The 22,794-nt window shown below is 31.1% G+C and overlaps 1 protein-coding gene across 1 annotated transcript in view; it reads right to left on the reverse strand.

Moving 5' to 3' along the window:
- Smp_167010 (putative talin) overlaps nt 1-22,794 on the reverse strand; it is a 104,654-nt gene that overhangs the window by 67,149 nt on the left and 14,711 nt on the right. The window contains 5 exon segments of the mRNA XM_018795860.1: nt 2,315-2,450; nt 5,522-5,662; nt 12,386-12,623; nt 16,709-16,890; nt 21,397-21,552. Of these exon segments, the coding sequence (XP_018650130.1) occupies nt 2,315-2,450; nt 5,522-5,662; nt 12,386-12,623; nt 16,709-16,890; nt 21,397-21,552 (853 nt within the window).

Consider the following 22,794-nt stretch of genomic DNA (forward strand, 5'->3'; position numbering starts at 1 on the left):
TAACTTGACAGGCTTATGATCATGAACAAAATAACACAGATTTACTTGAGAGATAAATCTTTAAAATGAGGAAAAAAATCAAATGAAAGAACTAAATGATACAGTGTAAAACTAAACAAAAGTATAATCATATACAGTCAATATGTAACAAAAACGAAAAGTAATGAATTACTGTTACTCAGAATACAAGCGCGCAGTAGTTTTAAATGGTCTTATACCATTTTTATGAATTTTCAGATGAATCAAAGGTTAGTGAGACTTAAAACCAAAACAAAACGTTGTAGAAACGTATCGGATCACGTTGAAAAACCTTTCACGGGTCTGTTTATACTAAAAGTGATAATTTTCCGTCTCTATATTACTTGAACATTGATTTTACGAACAAACTTTAATCCTAAACCCCAATTGGAAACTATTAATTCTAAAGTAAAACTCTCATTCTAATCTTTACGCTTAATCCTAATTCTAATGAACTGCTCCTTTGCAGGGAAATTGTATAAAGTAGCATTGTAAAGCAGCCTTTTTTCACATCACTAAGTTATTATAATATTTTGATGGAATTTAACAACCTATCATACGACAATCATCATGTTGACGTGAACTATACACCATAATATAGAAACTGCACTGTAAGACTTTACTGACTTATCGAATAAAGTCTGATGCATTTTTTCCAAATCCATAACATATAAGCATCGCAACAACTTAAGAAGTACTGAGCTCAATATCACATTAAAAGTTTTTGGTTAATGAAATTATTTCAAGTGAATTAGACGTTTGTTCATTTAAACACTAATTTTCTATCTTGGATTATTTTCTAGTTGAATCTATTGTCCTTTTGAAATCAAAGTCGTGAATTCAATAACTAAATAAAACAATTATTTCATAAATATACCAATATCTTCCAATTGACAGGAATAAAAACACATACAACTGCTACCAACCAATCTTTAAACCATTTTCAAGTTGGTATTTTTTGGCATGTGTACAATGACTTTTCATATGTAAATACGTACATGTATATGTCGTCTGTACTGCTACTGTGTACAGTTTATTTTAAGCATGTATTACATTGTATTTCAATCTATTCAAACAGTAGAAAATCAATTCAATTTTGATGGTCACAAACTGTCATTTGTTTAATAAAAACAATTCTATCCTGTTCATATTTATAAAGTTAACTATAACTGTATTAAATTAATGATCAGGGTACTTTTCTATCACCTTATCACATATGAAATCATATTTTATTAAAGATAAGTAGTATTTTGTAAAAAGAAATTTTAGTCAAAAACTTGGATTTCCATGATATAATCATAACTAAAAACTTGCATGGTTTCTATTTATTGTATTGATCTGAAATGATTTAAAATCATGGCTAAGTTTAAATTACGACAAATAAATGATACATTGGACAAATTGAAATCCAACCGATTTTGATCAGTAACTAAGGAGTAGAAAAACATGATATTGACTTCTAATACTACTGTGGTGCATGTTACTTATGCTGACATTTATAAGTAGCATGTAGCAGCATTCTGAAGCGGGACGCTTGATAGCAGATTATTGAATTTAAGAGAACAAGAAGGGAAAAAGACAGCAATGGCAATAACAATAGAATTGGAAGAAAATGAGGTATGTAAAGGACAACTGAAGGGAGATGTGCAAACAATGTATTTATATTAAGATTTTCATATTTTAGGATGGCACTGTATAGTTATGTATAAAAAAATTAGTTAGTTCACTACACAACTACTACTCAGTTAGATGAATCATTGTGAACAGCTCTGTGATATAGTAGGTCAATAGCAGCTCATAAATCTCAGTAGTAATGTCGCTAAACATATCTTGCTGATGGGAGTCAACTAGCATGAAGCTTAGTTTCCAAACTTCAACCAGCAACTTCTATATACTAAATTTGGGATAATAGGAATAGGTTACATAAATGGTTTCATTTAGATCAATATTTTAATCGAATTGCTGATGAATGTTATTCACTTTGACGATAGCATTCGTTTAAGGCATGAATTATTTGAAGAACTAGTGAAAACGAAGAACTACTGAAAAATCTTAGCTTGAACCTTCTTAAGAGTATAATTCCACGATCGCAAACTGAGTCGGATCTCGCGATGTTTGTGTTCTGACAGTCATCTCATTGTGTGGGTTTACAGTCGTTTTAACTTCCGACTTCATACTATACACAATCTTTTTCTCAACAATAAATAATTGTGATAATAATAAATGCTCAAAAATAGTTTCACATAAATAAAGATAAGTATTAAATAGTTAAAATAGCAATAATAATAATACTTACCGCCATTACGTCTCCGATTGTTTGATATTTCAATGCCAGAGATAAGGCGACCCGTAGCCATTGTCATTGCACCTAGATGACTAAGTACACCAGCGCGAGCTTGTTGCAATGTTTCTGAACGCCAACGTTTTGTATTCTGTAATCGAAATGTTTCATGTTACAAGTAATACATATAAAAATGTAATACTTTGGTATTCGAAATATGACTTAGTTAATTAAAGAGAACACCTTACTAGCCTATAAGATAAGGAAAAGCATCTATCTATCTATCTATCTATCTATCTATATATATATATATATATAGTACACAACCCAAACAATTATAATCATTTTTTTATAAATATGATCATCAAACACTTCATCGATAGTTGATGCAAAGTAAGAAATTCGTGTATAATAAACGACAAACAACGAATGGTGTATTTTGTAGATGTACTTTTGATAAAACGATCCCAACCAAATCTATGTACTCAGAAGGAAACGGTTGCTTCGGCTGATAAAAATGACTATCATAAAACAAATATAGCTTCTTTATTAAGTTTATCCTATGTACCATGGTGCTAGTTGAGAGGAAACCCCGACAATTACTTCAAACCTTTTAGTTGAAACATTTTTTTAACTAGACTTAAACAACACAGGAAAACTATAGCTTTGTATGTATACTATTCAGCATATTGAAACTGTACATCAAAAAGTTTAGGTTATATGCTTTACACTTGAAATGTATTGAAAAGGCTGAATTTCGAAATGTTGTTGACAGACATACGTAAATTATTTCACTGAATTGACTCAACTACTGGTATCAAAATCCCAATTGATCAGGTCAAATACACCATGATGTTATATTCATTTCTACATAATTATACTAGTGTGCATAATAAATGTCAGAACACAAAAACAACCAGATTTATTCTAGTTGATTAATTCATTGCATATACTAGTTATAGTACGATGACCTCAATCCTTTTGATAAATTACTTATATGATTATTGATACTTACTGATTTCCCTTCTTAGAAGAGATAATTATAATCAATTTATGCACGTAACCGATACAGGTTATTTATTTTGAAGAAGTATTTTCCTGAAAATTGTTGTTGCTTTCTGTATGTTGAATAATTCATTCTAAGTATTTACTTGATAACTCTATTAGTATTAATTTAATAACAAAAAGTGTAGAACGTTCAATATGCACAATTATCTAGTAGGTAAAGTTTGTGTAGACGAAAACACTGAGCTAAAAGAATGACCGAAAACCGAGTTGAATATCAACAATCAAACTAAAGAGATAGAATACATGTCCGTAAAGCTGTAGCGAATCTTCTACTGAATGTTCAATATGCATACAATATATAGTAGTTTTCTGTCCATTTAGTGAATGAATACTACAAACGAAGCCTAATTTACAGTGAATATTTCGTTTGAAGCTTTTGTTTTCAATTCATCTACTTTTAAATAGTAGTTCGGGATGCGGTGCTGTAGCGTATTCACAGAAGAAATATGTACATAGCTCTGAATGATTAAAATGAAGTCTCAAGTAAAAAAATTACGATAAATGAACGAGATGAATAATCAAAAATACTAGACATCTCACTTTTATTGAAAAATGGCAACAGATGATTACCCTTATAACAATTAAGTCCCTCATTTTGAAATATGCAGTAGATTTTCAGTCATTCAACCAAACTTTTGCCCTTTGATATAATTTACAAGACTTATTCAAAGATTTCGAAAGTTTCACAACAAAGCATACATTCTATTGCAAATCTTTTTTTCGGCATTCATTCCCAGAGCACAACCTGAATTAGGTATACAAAGACGATTTGTTAGATAGTACACTTAACTACAAACCCTTGTTTTATGATTTTTTCAATTATATTTATGTTTTGTTTTGTTACTTTTTTTACTATCAATATTAATATTATTTTTATTATTACAAAAATTGTAGCTATTTATAATTCTTGAATATCGTCGATAATTTATCACAGTTAACTCAACATTCTGGTTAATGAAATATAGTTGTTTGTTTATCCTAATAAACGTACATATTATGTTACATTTCAGTAACATTTCTAGTACAATAACTATACACTTGAGATTACTTAATTTTATGCACTGCTCATTGTATTACAACTTTACTGAACATTTAATTTACCAATAAACTTTAAATCTAATATATGTGTAGTGAACGAATACTTGGTAAGGGTAACCAATTTATTGTTTAATGCATAATTACAGAGTGGTTTTGTAAAATTTGGGAAGTATACATTAAATATTTCATTTGCACATTTATCGATTGTCACTTACAAACATCATCGTTCTCTCATTCCTGTTGCTATAACAATTACTCTTTATTTACATTCCTGTTCTCTTCAATTCGATCCTCTCAACCTGCCGCTATCAGGCATTTCACTTCTGATTTGTGTTACATACTACTTAAGTCTGTCAACATAAGCAGCATATATATATATATATATATATATATATATATATAATCGTAATATGAGTACCAGGCATTTGATCACCACAAAGAATACCTAGAGCAAAATTGCATCAAATCGCGCTTGTAGATATTTAAAAATATATGTATAAAATGTTTTTAAATAGCGGTCAACTGACATCCATATACATCTAGAAACATACAATTAATCTATTATATGGTTAGCAACTTTTTTGACACAGGATGGTAGAAAAAAATAACGCAATCCACTATGATGGTACATCTTGAGTATCTCAGCAACTAGATTCGAGATAAGTTTTACATACTTTTCGTGAAGGTGATTACATACACATCAAATTTATTAAAATAAATTGAAAACAAGAAAATCTATGGTAATATATGATGACCATAAAGTTTGAACACGCTCTCTATAAATGGAAACAATCAAACAACTTTGAAAAGAATCAAGTTATAATAGATTTCTTTAATGAATTGTTTTATGAAATATTTTTACTGTGTTATACAAAACTATATCAGTGTTTATCTTCTAAAAGAACATCATCATCTCAGCAAGCCAATTTTATTCAAATCTATAGAAAATCTGTTTAGTCTCATTTCAAAAACAAAAATAATAGACTTAATATCAATAAGAATGAAATTATTAACACCTCGTGTACCAATCTGATGATATTAGTTAATAATTTATTGAAAAGTAGGCAACTACTTATAAAGACAATCAAAAAAGTGTATAACATTACAAAAACATACTATATCATCACCGTATAATGCTTCTTCATCTTCATATATAGGTTTATCAATATCTTCACATGCTCCTTGAATCGTACGCACACCATAGTCTATACGAGAGAGTAAGGCACGTTTCGGCTGTCCAAGATCAATCATTTGGAACTGTAAACAAATATTTAATCAATAAGACGAAATTGCTATAAATCAATTTCCATTAGAAAAAATTGTAAACAGTTACTAATTGGATAGCAAATAGTAAATTTGATTTTGGATTTCTGAAAACCGGTATTGTGCGAAAGAAAACCAAAAAGTGGTAACAATTTGAAGGGGTACGAACGCTATTAAAATCATTATTTAAATAAACACCTTAAATCAGTAACTAAGTTTTGGACTGACATTAATGTGATATAAAACTAATGGAATGTCGGTAATTTGATGAGTAGATAGTGATCTCTAAACGGTTCCTGTGGAAAGATGTACTAGTGGTTAAGACATTTCCTTTCACTAAGCAATAGGTTCGAACCCTGAAATAAATTGTTTCAGTCTGGTCATCCGGGTAATATTACTAGCCTTAATAAGTAGAATGTGGCTCTTAACCAAGTACACAAATTTCTATCTTGTACGTGAACTAATAAAACAGTAAAACAATGGTCCATGCTCGAAAGTTGAGACTAATGAGCGTATAAGTCATTTTTCTGTTGGTTGTTTGAATCTTACAATTGACGTTTAGAACTGCGACTGATCAGTCTTAATATTGGCATATGTCAATCCTGTGAGGATTGCTTCGATATTGTCTTAATTCACAAAAATTATGAGCAGATATAAATGGTACTGGCCACGTTCCAATATAAAACAACTAAACTCTACCCCATTGCACAAAATAGTGACTAACTCGACAGAGAGAATCATTGAGGACCAAGGGATGTCAAGCCCAAGCAACTATCTCTATCCAATACATTTCGTCGTAAAAAGGCCACTTCAATTTTCAAAGACTCAGCGTTGAAAGATAATCTCTAGCATGAAACCAGAGGTGACAGCATTCGTATGGTATATCCAAGTCACCAAATTTGATGTTTAATGACAATAACAAGGTTTGGATTCTTATTATTATCTCGAAACTCATATACCCTGACCTACACATCAATTACAAGATGTTCCCGCCGAAAATAAGTAGCAAATTAAGATGATACGTCATATCGAATTGACAAACACTCATGAAAGTTCAAATTGCATAAGTTTAGGAAAAAAACTACTCGATTTGTTCTCATTATATAAAGTTTGTTTTACAATAATGTCTAGGCACTTAAACATATGATACTCGTTTCTTAGAGTACAGTATTACCTTTCAAAGTAACCGAATTCTTTGTCTAAAACTCTGATAATAGGTTGAATTCAATAGAAAGTAACAAACAATTACATAATCTTTGCTTATCATGCTTGTGAATCAAGGCTATATCGAGGCAATACGCACAGTATGCACATATGCCAATTAGAGACTGACCAGTTGCAGTCCTAACACATCGATGGGAAGATTCAAACAAACAATACTAAGTGTATAAACAATCAGTTTATAAAAATCTAAAAGCATATGGTTATAATTCTATTCAAACAAATCACACAATAGGAACTACTGAAATTCATTATTAAGTAGAAAAATTACCGAACAAGTAATATCTATATAATGATCACATAATATACATACATGATCATATTTACAACCATTCTTTATAATTGTCACACGAACTGACTAATAATTCTGATAATTATGTTATCTGACAACAAGGGGATGAATTATTTACTAAAAATATGATGACCAAACAATTCAAGTATGATTTTATATATATATATATATATATATATATATATATATATATATATATATATACAAGTAAATTGTATGTAAATACTAAGTTTCCCACCATGTCTAGATTTATAGGATGAAATAAGTGATGGTTTACATGTACATTATATTAAGTGATAAATAATATGATGAAAAATCCAACGCACACATCTGACTGATTTATTCTAACTTATATAAACTAATTAACACTTTGGCAAGTGTCCAATAACAACTTTCAAATCAATAATATATATATATATATATATACCTAATGTGATAGATAATATGAAAGGTAACATGTTAACATAGTCATGGTTTTAAGAAAAATTTATCGATAAAACCATTTCCTAGATAGACATGTAGGTGACCAAAAGATTGATGTACAATATATTTATGATAAGAACCTTAATAATCTAGCGGTGGAAAAACCTATACTTACACTAAATGAATTGTGTATTAAAAATGCATCTTATCAACATTGATTCAGAAAGGATAGGTAAGATTACTAATATGGATCAAAAGTAGTTGCATAATTCTGGAGTTGTTCAGAAGATAGACGGTATAAATTTAACTATGACGGTATTATAAAGGACCAATTGATTGAAAAAAACACTGGAGTAATTTTAGTGGCTGAACTTGCGTTTTGGTTATGCATTCGATATAATCGAATATCAATCGAAAAGTTAACACAGAAGACAGGAACACTGACCAACTGAATAAATAGCCAGAAGATAATTAATACTTGTAATCTTTTTTTAAGAAAAGATTTCTTAACTAAATAATCAAATAACAAACATACAAAACTAGGTGCCTTAAATGTTTAAGCAACTATCTATCTGAACATAATAAGACGTCAAGGAATGCATCAAACTACATACGCTTGAAAGACACAACTGTTCAGTGTTCCCTAATTTTCAAAAATAGTTCAACCAAGATCAGTTTTTGACGTTAACTTTAAAATGAAACGATCTCAAAAAAACCTCCTTCTGTGATAAAAATAACGACCACTGGTTACTAGTTTTGAGAAGTGATTCCTGATGTTCCAGTGAGGGTCTTAACCAATATGAGGCAATTAACCACTAACAACATTAGAAGACGATTGTGCAGTATTGCGAATCGATAGGAGTTAAACATGCAAACTATTGAATGTCAGTTCAGTGGTCTAAAAGTTAAGTGCCAGACGTAAGACCTTGGGTTTGACAATGGTAGGGTCGTGAACACGCAGTTCTGAGGAGACACATACTAGTATGTGTCTGTCCAGCTCTTTATAGGTCACTCAACTAAAACCGAACTGACTTTTTTTTTAAAACATAGGTTTTAATTTTTAAACAGGATAAAAGACAAAGAAATTACATGAATGGTTCTAAAAGTGAATTATTAAGAAATATAGTTTTAAAAAAAATATGAAATCAAAGGTATGAATTAATATTAAAAACCGAAGTTTTGGAGAGGGATAAAGGATGAATAAGATATTGTTACCACTGTAACCAATTTTTTCATGTTAAGACATCTAAAGTCTTTCGGTTACTAGTTTTGAAATTCTATAATGGAAATGAAAATTCATTTTCCAGTCAAAAAGTAAGCATAATACTACCAACTAAGCATCCATAACTACCAAACGTCTAAATATCATAGATAGTATCGTGTTTTTCCAATAATTTTTTCATTGAACCTGTTAGTTGAGTAAAACATAGTTTGTCCCGAGAAAAAACGTTAAAACAAAAATCTGGTCACAATTTAATGGATGTGCAAACTTCAAAATGTTATTCTGAGAACTCGGTCAAATTGAGATTTCATGGTTAGAACAAAAGACTATTTGTAGCGAACCAAAAATTGTTCGATGAATGATTTTTATCCTTTTGATAACATATGACTAAAAATGACTGACTAATGAAAAAAATCTCAAAAAAATAGCAAAGGTGTTTCGTGAAAAAAATGATTCAAGATATTACACATAGAATACTATCTAGTAGATAATAAACCATCGTTTATAAATATTGAAGGTCACATTTTATCACAAATTTATTAAATATGAGAAAGTTGTAGACTCAACAGTCTAAAGGTATTTTTGGTCGCCACGATAACTGAAGATCTTAGATGAAAGCCCATTTTAACTAGTCATTATTCCATACCCTAAATAAGTCTTCGTTTGAGTTGATTCTCAGCGGTTCTCAAGCTTATTTCAGTTTTTGATGTAAAAGTCATTTACAAATTAAAATTATTCAGAGAATATATACTTATTATAAATAACTTCAGTAAATAATTACTAGACAGATCAATTGTTTATAAACATTCAATTTATGCTTGGTCGATCAAGTATTATCTAAATACATCGAATTTATAAAGGGAAAAAAAGACATTGTCACATGGAAAACATAATAAGTTTCTGGGGCCTTTTTTCAGGATGCTCATGGTGGTTAAAAGCGCGCGTACACATATGCAAACTAAGGGGCATGCAGTAACTACAATTGCACTATCCATCATCTTCCATCAATAAACTAACAAATTAATAAAAAAGATGAATATGGTCTAGCCTGCGTTTTTCAAACGCTACATATATATTTACACACCTATATATGCTTTAGGAGAGTGAAAACATATAAGCACATATAATCGTTAATTTTGTCACAAAATTACTGACAGCTACCACAAATGTTGATACAACATGTCTACCTGTTATCATAAGAGCAGAATAATTAAACTAAATGACTGTAAAACAGTCACTATGACATTGTAATACGCATCTGCAGGAAATTGGTGATCGATAACATGTAGAACTTTGTTTTTTCCTCAAAAGTAAGAAAAGATTTAGCACGTCAACATAATTACATGTTTCTTCCGTAAACACATCTTTAACGGAAGTTAGCATAGTATCATTTACAATATCTGTCAGCATAAATTGCTTCACTGAGATTTCATTTTTTTCGATAGTAAATAATTTACAGACAATAAATTTGTGTTCCTTACTTCATCTGAATCAGATTATGTGATAGTGGTGAAGACTTATAGCTCAAGTGTATGACTTTGGTAGGGTTTCGTTCTTTGAGCAAGATCATCTAATCTTCAATCCTCTTTGGAGGAGCTCTTTTCTTATTCTGGGAGGCTGCTTTTCGGTAGAATTTTACTATTCAGAAGAAGGAGAAGTGTCTTACGTTCATATTATCCCGAGATTACGGAGAAAGTTAAACCATATCCAGCTCAGAAAAAAGCTTAATTAGGTTCAAATTACGTTTTACATAATCAGTGGTAATTCATCATCCTGATCCTAAACTTGAATATATAACAAGATCATTAATAAATATATTTTCTCCATTGAAAATTAACTGACCTTCGAATCCATGAGATCTGTAATATAGTCAAAAATTCTACAACACTACAATCAGTAAATAATATCACTGCATACATACAAGATATGCTTTTGCATAGAACGATTTAACGAATATCATATTTCAAAAAACAAAATACAGATTAAGAAACTCTTTCCCATTTCATTTTAGATAAACTGCGAAAACCGATATTAAAATTCCCGTTATACAAATCTAAACCAACTTCACAATAAAGGAAAAATAACTCGGAATTTAGCACATTCTCAAAACAAGTAATCTACTCAGAAAACCAACTAAACTCAGATATAAAGACGTTCATCCAAGTATATACGCTGTCCAACTGAGTCACAGAATTAGATTGTATCAAGATGTTGAACCTTACCAAAAATGTTGCTTATTTCAACTAACAGAAACCAGTGAATTAGGTCTAATGGATAACCATCATTTGTACGTTAATTCGTGATACACAAAATCTGAGTAAAGCCAAGAGAGTTCAAACTGTTATCGTAAATTTACAGTGTAAAAAAATACGTATCGCATTCGCAAAGAAGTAGAAAAAAATTTTTTTTTAAACAATAATGCACATTTATGTTTCTATTACTGTATGTTTTTCTCAAAAAAGTAGAAAAAAAATCAATGAATAAACAGTAAAGAAAATAATGAAATAGTTTCATTTAATAACCCTTAACTTCAATATTATTGTGTTGGAGAAATCAATATACCATTCATAATGTGAAAGAAATTCACAAAAGTATTCATAAAATTGTACAACATTAAATTTAATCAATAAGATGAAGACAATGAAGGTCATTTTATTAGGTCACTTTTCAGTTTACCAACAGTACCTATGGTTTCATTATCTATAGTTAATATGACAACTATTTTATTTGTAATATTAAAACATTTAATCTAACTCAATAACCAAGTTCAGGTTTACATAGTCTTTTTGTACGGAAAATAGTGACATTATCTAAGTGCTTAGAAGTAGGTGGAATACAGTTCGAATCCACGAACCAATCACTAAACGTCGATTATTTCTATAACAATGACTAAATTGACTAATGTACAAAATGGTCTTTCTACTCCTTTTACATGGTGAAAATCTATGGTTTGAATTTTCCAGATTGATGTGTCTTTATGGTATACATCATGCGCAGATTGACTATAGTTAGACAATCATTCAAAACCATGAAGCACTGAACAACTATGCCGTTTTAATAGGGAAATCCTCGTCAGTGAGTATCCATAATCCTACTTAGGACCTATAGGCACTTAAACTTTAGATCACTGAACCGGTATCCATTGGTTTACATGTCATATATGTTTTAATGGGAAAGTTGAGGATTAGTGTATATATCGACTAAACTATAATTCTTTATTCAGTTTCAATAAATAGATAGATGTACAAACGTACAAAAAGAAAGTTAGTAATTTTTTAAACACATTTTAGTCAGCTTCGTAACTAGTGATACGAGGTATTCACAATTAACTTATGGATAAAATATTATTCCAGAGGTTGTAAACAAATACTTTTCAATGGTATATGTTTTAAAATTGAAAAATATGTTTCAATTTAAGGCTAATCATTTTACTCATATAAGGTTAATGTACATGCTGACACCAATTGTCAAAACAACGAAAACAACTCGATACATTAAGCCAAGATAGTAAAGCAATGAAATGAAACGTAACGAAAAACGAAAAGTAATTATAACTCACTCCACGTTTTCCGCTAGGTGTTACATCTCCGTTAGAATTGACAATAAGTCCAGAGCCAATATTATTATTACCACTTAAATTGTGACGTGATATAGTATGACTTTCAGTAGCCAAATGACCTTCATTAAAGTTTTCCCTTTGACTTGCAGTACGCAATAAACCAGTATGAGATAAATTCGCTTCTTGAGCGCGATGTCCACGCGGTAGTGTCGCACTCATATTGGCGATTACATTAGCCCTATAAATCGAAACAATTATTAAATAATTGGTATTTTACGAATACAGATGATTAGATCTATATGTGAGAATACTTCAGTTTACCCAACTAGAAATATATAAACATTCCTAGTGATCATTATTTGAAAGGATTTGAATCTTCTCGTTGTTGTTGTCCAGGACTGTAATTGGTGAGTCTATTTTGGCATCTATGTATCCTAATTTGACGACTTCGATAATAATATCATATAATCACCAGTGTGGACTCTGTAGCTCAGTGAATAACGTATTGGGAGCTTCATGAGAAGAGTACTGGGTTGGAGTCGCAGTGCGAAAACCCGATACTGGGATCCAAGTCAATCCAGCTGACGAGTTTAAGGTAGGACAAAACGAGCATCCTGGATAACACTGCTAGCCATTATCCAACAACACTAAAAACTGCTGGATATCTCCCATAATTTCTATGTTAAACTGATTATTATAGGGAATGTATAGTTGTGCTTAAATTTTCTGAACATCTTAAACGGCTTTCAACGAAAATGATCTCTAAGAATTAGTAATTTTGTGATGACATTCAGACACTAGCCATAGCGAAAAATGCAATAAACGCAGTAAAGTAATATCTCATCTGAATGGTATTTTTATCCTAGGAATATGGTTTTCGACAATTCAACCAACACCTGTTCAATCATTACGCCAGAAATTAGGCACCAAAGTCTAGAGTAATCGGTAACTAATACCGTAATTAATAACGTAGGGGTAGCTGGTTTGAAATATGAGATGGAACCATACAACAATTTGATGCATATTTGGTTAGAGATCTATCATTAATTATCTCATAGCATTCATTGTTGTTATTACAATAGTAAGAATATTAATAATAATAAATTTATTACCAGAGTTCTAATAAATAATCTAAATAGAGAAAACCTTTCTATGCTGTATACTATTATTGCAAAAGTGATAACACTGAAGATCATAAATTTTAAAGGGAAATCAATGTAATATGACGAACTTTCAAGTACTATTTGTTTAATTTTGAACTGTGTGGAAACTTCAGGAAAAAAACAAACTCAATAGTCTGAAACGATATGAATAGTTTCTATTGATATTATACACGTAATTAGTTAGTATAACTTTCGAGAACGATGAAATCTACGCTAGTTGTCTTTTTTTATTTTTTGGTGCGAATCATTCAACATTTTCATCTTTTTTTCCTTCTGTTACTTATTGCAATATGAGTTTTTGTTTTAACTACCTTCGCAAAGTACCATCTATATTACGTAGCAGTGTTGGTCAGTGACTAAGTAGTTGAGGCATTTGACGGTTGAAGACTAGATAACATGTTGAAAGTTCACTTCATCAACTTCTGTTTGAACAGCCTGATAATAATAACATTCATACTCAAAAACTGTGAGACAAAGTTGATTATATGAACCTGTTATTCAATACGTAAGCCACGTACGGTAGTATAATGTCTTGATATTTTATTGTATTAAATCAGTCTATATTTAAACATTAATAATCAAAGGAACAAAATTATCTAAGAATGTACAAATATCAGACAAGATAAAAACGTCTGAACTTTGGATTGAACAATATTGTCATACGCTTTTACCAAAGTATTGAATTACAATCTCTGGATGAATATGGAATAAAGAAAAATCGCTCAACTATTTGAGTTAAATGCTGGTTTCGATATAAAGGGGTTTAGTTAACATAAAATGTGACAAGAAAAACATACACAACATACGAGAATTTGATGTATGTTAAACTTTATTAAAATTACATATATTATTCGTTTAGTCATCTGACAATCACATGTAATAGATTACTATGATAAGATTTATTAGTATAGGCAATAGTTATACTGTATTGACTTTTCACTCAAAATTACTGCTAATAACCACGTTATTAATTATGAGAGATGATATCAATATCGGACCGCTCGACAGTAAAAATTGAGCTTTTATTCAGTCTGGAAAATGAACATGTAAAATGATTTGAAGGTTGTTTTAATGATGAACAGATATGAACTTGAGAAATATTAAGGAACAGAAAGCGCCTGACATCCGTTGTGTCCTAGTTTAGAACTATAAGTGAGATCAAAAGCAGAATAATCAGGTCTTACGTCAAGTGTGAGAGAGCTGACTCCTCAATCCGTCGGAATTTAGTGATTGGTATTTTAAAATCCATCAAATTGGCAACATAACGTGCTCTGTGGACGATATCTTCGGTAAATTACTGTACAACACTTGGCCAAGTTAATATCAAGAAGCATGAAGATCATAGGTAAGACGTCTTGTGAGGTCATGACTGTTGTAATCAGATGGATAAATGAAACCTGTTTGATCATCAGGACAATAACTAAGTGGTGTAGTTTTGGAAATTACCAAAGGACTAAGTAAATTTCGGATAGTAACTCGAATCGTGTTACCTAGTTTTCAATATTGATTAGGCTCGCAATACTCACCCATTTGATATTGGACATCTAGAGATTTTAGAGGAAAACCTGTACATTGTTATTGCAAATACAGCCCAAAAGAATAATGAAATATTTGATCATCAATAACATGATAATTTGATGTATATACAGTATGGCTATCAAATATACTATATCGACGACAGTAAATGAAGTTAAATTAATTATTCAGCTAATTTGTGAATTAACAATGAATAAGAAGTTTTCTATATTTACTGAGCCAGTAGAAACATTAGTAGGTAGTACCTTCAAGTCAACTGTTTAAACTCGACATACATAAAGATTTTATTTGTCATAGCTTAAAATTTATTTGAACGAATTATACACGTTTATACTTGAGCTTCCTGATGTTTTTTGATAATAGAGTTACATTTATTTTCGTCCACGTCTTGTAAATGTATCAATGAAAATGGATATAATAATAAAATGGAATTTTATTTAAATCTAGTCACTTCTTAGACGGTAAAAAGACTACATAAGTGGATAAATTAGTAGGAAAAAACTAATATACATTCTAACTCATTTTTGTATTGGTTTTTCGAATCTTTCAATTGATCAGTCTCTTATTGGCATGTATGCATTATGTGCGGATTGCCTTGAGATTGCCGTAAGTCACAAGCATTACAAGCAAAGATGATGGTGGCTAGCAGTGGAATCCAGTACGCGCGTTTCGTCCTATTTGGGACTCGTCTTAGAAATAATGTTTACTCCAAGACTAGAGTGATATTTTCATTTCTCTAGGTAATCTAATATCCTACAAGCAGTTGGTGATATCTGCATCGAGAGAACAGTACTGGGTTCGAGTCCCAGAGTGAACATCAACTCTGGGATGCAAGTACATCCAGCTGACGAGTCCCAAATAAAACGAAAACGCGTCTTAGATTTCACTGCTAGCCACCATCATCTTAGCATATATTCTGTTTATTTTTATTCATCAAATGTCTAGTCATGCACCCAATTTGGGAAAAATAATGAGTAAGAAGTTTAACTTGGGAGTGTAACTCATTATTTCAGCCGCTGAAAGTAGAGGACTTTATTTATGCAGTAGATAAAGTTTTTAGCTTAAATTATGAAAATTTGTACAACCGACATATTGGGGACTTAGTTGTGCGGGTATGTGCGGACTTTCTGACTCATTAGTTGAAGACGTTAGATGACATGATTAAAAATCGGTTTCAATGAAACATATACTCACGTTTTGTTTCAAAACACTTATAATATTCATTCCGCAAACCTATCCTTCCTTTTCGAGTGATATTTTTCATACATGATTTTTATCACTATGACTACTGCTACTATGGCATTTATCTTGACAATTTTATCACATTGTATTGATTTATTGTGTCTACTTCAGTCGTGAACAAATGTGCTAGATTCTACATTATTTATGGTTGACTAACTGACCGCGGACATTATGAATTTACGATAATTAACAAAAATCATTTTGAAGATGAAACAAAGTAGTATGAAGAAGATTAGTTAGAAGATGAATTAAATTTAGTCAATATTCAGTAACCAAAGAAAACATACTAACTCCTCGATAAGAAAGAAACAAACAATTGGATATTTGGGAACATTCGATTAAATGAGTGTAAAAAAAACCAGCAGAAGAAAGCAAAACTTACTTTGATGGAGCAATATTCTCTTCAATGATTGTATTCTCTTCATCGCCTTCTGTTTGACCACTATCACGACTACGTTGTCTACGTAAAATAATGTCCACATAACCAGATATAAGCTGTGCGATTTGTTCACCTTCAGTTGTTTGCATAATATAATTTCCATCCGGACTATACTGACCAAAATCCTTCAAGAAAAAAACGTCCACATAAGTTAACAGATTTATTTGGATAATAGATCAAGTATTAAATCACAGTGGAGTTTTATTAGGGAATTATGAGGATATAAATGTTACTTGGTAATAGTAGTCAGTCAGAATACCTCCTCAGTAACCCTCAAGAAGGTTTGATTCTCTACAGATTTCAAGTTGCAGTAGTTATTAGGACAATTGTACATGTTAATTCAAAGGTTTTAAAGACATAGAGCGCACATAGAGCAATAACAGTGATATAATGAATCTTATATACACATAGATATATAGGATTTTTTCTACATCTGGTTATCAATTTGTATATGGACTGGAAAATTAAGATGTGAATAGATTTAAAGGTCACTATTTCGATCATTAGCTTCGCTTCACTTTAGATGAACATAGCATCTAAAATCATAAAACTTAGAAAACGTGACCAGTCGAGATAATCAAATTGGAAATAAAGTTATTCAATGAATCACTCCATATTGTCAGGTGACCGGAATTAAAATCATAGCCCGTTAAATTTTAGGTCACTGGTCTACCAAAAGTATCTCATTCGCTGCGAAAATCATAGATCAAAGGTTCGACGCCACGTAAATAAATGAGGTTGTGGGTCACTACCACTTCTGAGATGCATGGTCTTATAATGACAAAAATCTTCTTTACTTTATGGTTTCCAGTAATTCCACTATTTTCATCGGTTTATACTGGGAAATAACTGTGAAAACTTTATTGATTAATCATAAGCTACCATACGGTAATCCAAAAACTGACATTCGATGTTTAAAATAGCTTACAACAAGCTAAATTAGTACATATTTCTCCAAATAAGCCACCTAGATTGTCTCAAAAGGTTAGAAATTCAGATTTCTCTTCACTGAGATATTACTAATATTTCATTATTTTTATTATAAATTGGTATTCAGTTGTCTTAGGTAACCGTAATTTTTTTAAAATAAAATCAACAACTATGTTCGTTTATTAATCAGTAATATTAATCATTCCCATAGAAGTAATATGCATGTGTTTTCAATGACGTACACATTTAGACATGTCACTTAAATCTAAACCATAACAACTACATATGTTCTATTTACTAGTAAAATGTTTGCCAGCAAAAAAACCTTCACTAGAATAACAAGTGAATATTAATAAATAAATACCTAGGTTAATAAAAATATTACCAATTATAAAAGTAAACAATAAGTGTACAGACAAATTATACAACAGTAGATTTGTATAGATTATAATAACATTGAATGGATATACAAAAAAATCGTTGTAACAAATCGAAACCAATAACAACAATTATTCATAGTGTTACAGCAATAAAACAAAAAACAACGGCTAATCTCATTTAAACACACATTCTTATACTTTTAAAATATTTTAACCACAAATAAATAGTTACATCATTATTGCACAAAATCTAGAGGTTAAAAACTAGCCACTAGACCTAAAGGTTTTCGGTTCGATTCCTGATTAGAATGTAGGTTTGTGTTACTGAGAAGTTCTATACAAGGATGAGACTGTTGTTCAGTGCTTCCTGATTATCAATGGTTTCTTAACTTAGGTGAGTTTGTGATCTTAATAACATTCAACAGTCTTCACAAACCCTTTATACTGAGAATCATATTTGTCATCTGATAGTGAACATTTCTAATACAAGCTGAACACTTTGAAGATGCTGTGCTCTTTGAGTTGAATGGTTTAGTCACTGATTTTTCACTGTCTTCTGAGAAATATTTGTCCGAAAATACTTCAGAAAGAAAAGAACAACGACGACTAAACAATCTATGTCAGGGAAGAGAACACTCCCATGATCAATACAAACACCAGAATTATAAACGCGTAAGTTGTTGTTAAGTAATAATTGGATTACCTCACTGTTCTTTGATGATATATATATATATATATATATATATATATATATAGCGAAAGAAATTACTGGTGTTAGAATAAAATAAATGTCATCGGATGAGGATACCTCAGACAGTCAAACTTTAGCATTGACTATGACTCACTGACTGTCTGTTTGCGCTAGACAAATAAAATCAAAACGTAAACATATCAACTATGTCGAACAATCGAGACAATCATCTTAACAATCAGTTTCGTGACCTACTCGTCCATAAACTATCATTATATTCCTCAAAGTATTGAGGGGTAGGTTAAGCAAATAATAAATTTTTGGTAAGAAAAGAGATTCAGGAAAATATAAACAAATTAATGTTCGAAAAAGAACAAAAACAGTATTTTTAAAGTGAACAGTTAGAAAAGAAATAGATTAAAGAATCTACACTGTTACTGTATGCGCATATATATATATATATATATATATATATATATATATTGCTGGTTGAAAAGTATGCGAGCAACAATAACCGGCAAGTGACTTTTGGTTAATATCAAGAAAGATGAGTAATCAGTGTCTATAAAACCAGTCAACAATTAGTCTAACAAAGTTTAGTCAATGTCCGAGAATATACATTCGAGTAACGTTGTGTGTAGATAAATTTTCCAGAGTTTTTTCTGTAAAAAGATCGTAAGATAATGTGTCTATTTTCTAATCTGTTTTTTGTGCAAATAGCTATACCCACTCCTGGGTTGGTATTTTGATGTGTATATTTGAGGATACTTTGCACGTTGTTGTTAATAATTTTTAATCTGTCAGTTTAGATTTTACAAATGTAAAGTGCTAAGATTCTAAAACTGACGAAGCAAAAATTGACGAATTTCTAGTTGACTGTAAATGTTTTCCAACTTATTTACATTAATTTCTCTAATGTTAATAGAAACATAATCAATTGGTCACCATAGATAAACTTGATTAAATTGTAACAATGTGTAGTGATTGACATTACTGTATCGAAACTTGGAATGGGCCATAAATGATATCAGTATAAAATTACAGTGGAAAATTGTAGATTTTTGTACCATGAAATAATATTCTGACTGTAGACATACTTTCTTTTTACCTGTCTCGATCTATCTGAATGGCTTAAAATAATAAACAATGTGAAACTAATGTAACTTAATAAGTGACCTTGAAGTACGTCGACGCCCAAGTCAAGGGAAATATACAAATAACAAGTCTTTGCCATTTCATCAAAGCGTTTCTTTTTTCACTTGAAAGTATGACCTCAGGGAAATACAAATCATACAATACTGCTAGTATTATGGTGAAGATTTTAATTAAACCTTTTATTTAATAAATTTTAAAATGATATGCGTGATATGCGATTTCAGTCTTCCTATTTGCAGTCTATTGTTTTATTGTGATCGAATTCTACCAGTATTGGTAAGAAACTGAATCTACAAATATAAGTCAGAAATCTTTCCACAGAAAACCAATATCAAAATAATATATGTATATGTGGGGAAGGAAAGAAAACTCGTTTGATAAAATTGATTATGGAAACTCAGAGCACCAAACCTTGCTGACGACAGACATTTTTCAAATGGTTTACACTTACAAATGAATGCTGTCCCAATCTTGTATAATGGACTGAAATGTGGTTCCAACTATGAAGTCATCGATTATTGGACTAAGCTGTGTTGATAGATCCAAACTACTAGGTTGGGGTAGGCCGGGTTATCATAATCAATGGTTGGAGACATTAAGTGACAGCTCTAAATCGGTCATAATAGCGTAAATGCACTCACACGTTGTACCCTCTTAGGTTTAGTTTTAAAGTTATCTTAAACTTCTTTCCATGAATTCACTCCCTCTTATCAAACTATATTGTCTACGCCTAATGTTTTCTACTACGACCCACATTTACTACTTCTATTAATTTGATGTTTGTCTTGATAATCTCTTTTTATCGTACTGGTGTTGTGTGACGAATTGAACCAATCCGCATATATGTCAAGTTCTATGCTGCGTATGAATGACTGACTGAATAAATAATCCATACACCGTATTCAGGGATAACATATTCATTAAAAAAATATCCAATGAACTAATTAATCATGATAGATTGTTCCATAACTAATTATCATTAAAAATTGTACGGGTAAGTAAGAGGGGCAAGAAAAATAGAATTATTAATTAGTGTAAACAATCAAAATAGACACTTTGGAAGTATAAAATGTATTCAAGTTTGACAGACAAAAATATATGTAGGATATAATAGGACATAGTGAACTTCATAGAACCAACAAAATCCATGGAAAAAAGCCTTCAAACAATGCCTAAATGTTAAATCAAATATAATCTATCAGGAAGTTGATGAAATGTTATTGGCAATAAAATCCTGGACGCGTGTCTCATCCCACTTGGGACTCATCAGCTGAATGAACTTGCCAAAACAGACATTGAAATTTAGTCAAGAGTACCAAAAACGGGACAACATAAACAATTACAAAATAAATCAATCTGTCCAGAAGATGATAAAAAAGGAAATCGATGAACTTTAGGATAAGCCAAAAACACTACAACAAAAAGAACGGTACTCATCAATAATTACGTTTAGATATGCATAAATGTAAACATACCAGAGTGAAAAGATTTGCAGTAGCGGCCCATCGACGTATACGTGTTAATGACCACGTTTCTATAATTTCTTTGGTTTTTTCATCTACACGCATGACACTTTCTTTACTTACTCCAAACAATCGCGGTACTAGTTTATTACGACCTTTCAGTTTTTCCTGAAAAAACAGAAAACCATGTAAAATTACAAAAATGACGTTCAGATGAAAACATATAAACAAAATTTTTATGGTCATTTTTACGGTATATTTCTTAAAATAATGCACTAATATGTTTAGAAATATTTCGACGAATGGTTTAAACATTTAATTTTCAACCGTAAGTTCAAACTTCATGTCATCTACTTCAGTCTAGCTAACCATATCATTTGTACTACTTGCATACATGTATGACTCAAAGCCTAGTAATTAAAACGTGTAATTAAATAGTAGACTAAGAAATATATAATTGAAACAATTTTATTTTACAAATTACATCTGAATTATTTGACGCAATTAGCCACCAACTCCACCTGTAGTTCTTCTAGATTTACTACTGGTCCCAAGCCAATACAAAGGATGAGGGTTGGGCATGGGATCAGCAACCCCATCTCGTACAAAAAAACCTTTTAAGGAAAAACGCTAACCAGAATAAGCAAATTAAACCATTTAAATTCCTCCCTCCAAGTTGAAGGAACACTTCTCAGAAGAATTACGACGCCTCGTGGTGAAAGCCCAGATTCTTCGAAGTTACGAGGCCGATGTACCTTCCAACAATCAGAGCAACAATTTTTATAGGTCAATGGAATGTTCGGACAACGTGGGAGAGCGGAAGGAACAGGCGAATAGCTGAGAAAATGTGGAGATACAACTTGGCAGTACTAAGAATCAACGAAACCCATTGGACCCAAGCTGGACAGAAAAGATTAGATTTGGGAGAGATGCTGCTGTACTCTGGTCACGAAGAAAATGCTCCGCACACTCAGGGAGTTCCTCTGGTGCTGCCCAAAAAAGCATGTAAAGCACTTATAAGTTGAAGAACAACTCGAAAAGGATCAAAGAAGCACTAACTTCAACGTGTCAGGAGGTGCTTGGTCGTAACAAGCATCATCATAAGGAATGGATCTCTATCGAAACAACATTGAAGAAAGGAAGAACAAGAAGGCAGCAATCAACAACAGCCGAACAAGAACAGAGAAAGTCAAAGCACAAGCTAAATACACAGGAGCAAACAAGCAAGTAAACAAGAGCATTAGAGCTGACAAGCAGAAATACATGAAAGACCTAGTAACGATAGCGAAAAAAGCTGCAAGAGAAGGAATTACCAAACAAATAAATGACACAACGAAGAAACTGGAATTTTAATATAGGGAACCGGAGATATCGGTCAAGGACAAGGAAGGAAAGCCAATCACTGAGATA

The sequence above is a fragment of the Schistosoma mansoni genome, chromosome 2 (genome assembly GCF_000237925.1).
Source record: "Schistosoma mansoni strain Puerto Rico chromosome 2, complete genome".
Classification (NCBI taxonomy): Eukaryota; Metazoa; Platyhelminthes; class Trematoda; order Strigeidida; family Schistosomatidae; genus Schistosoma; species Schistosoma mansoni.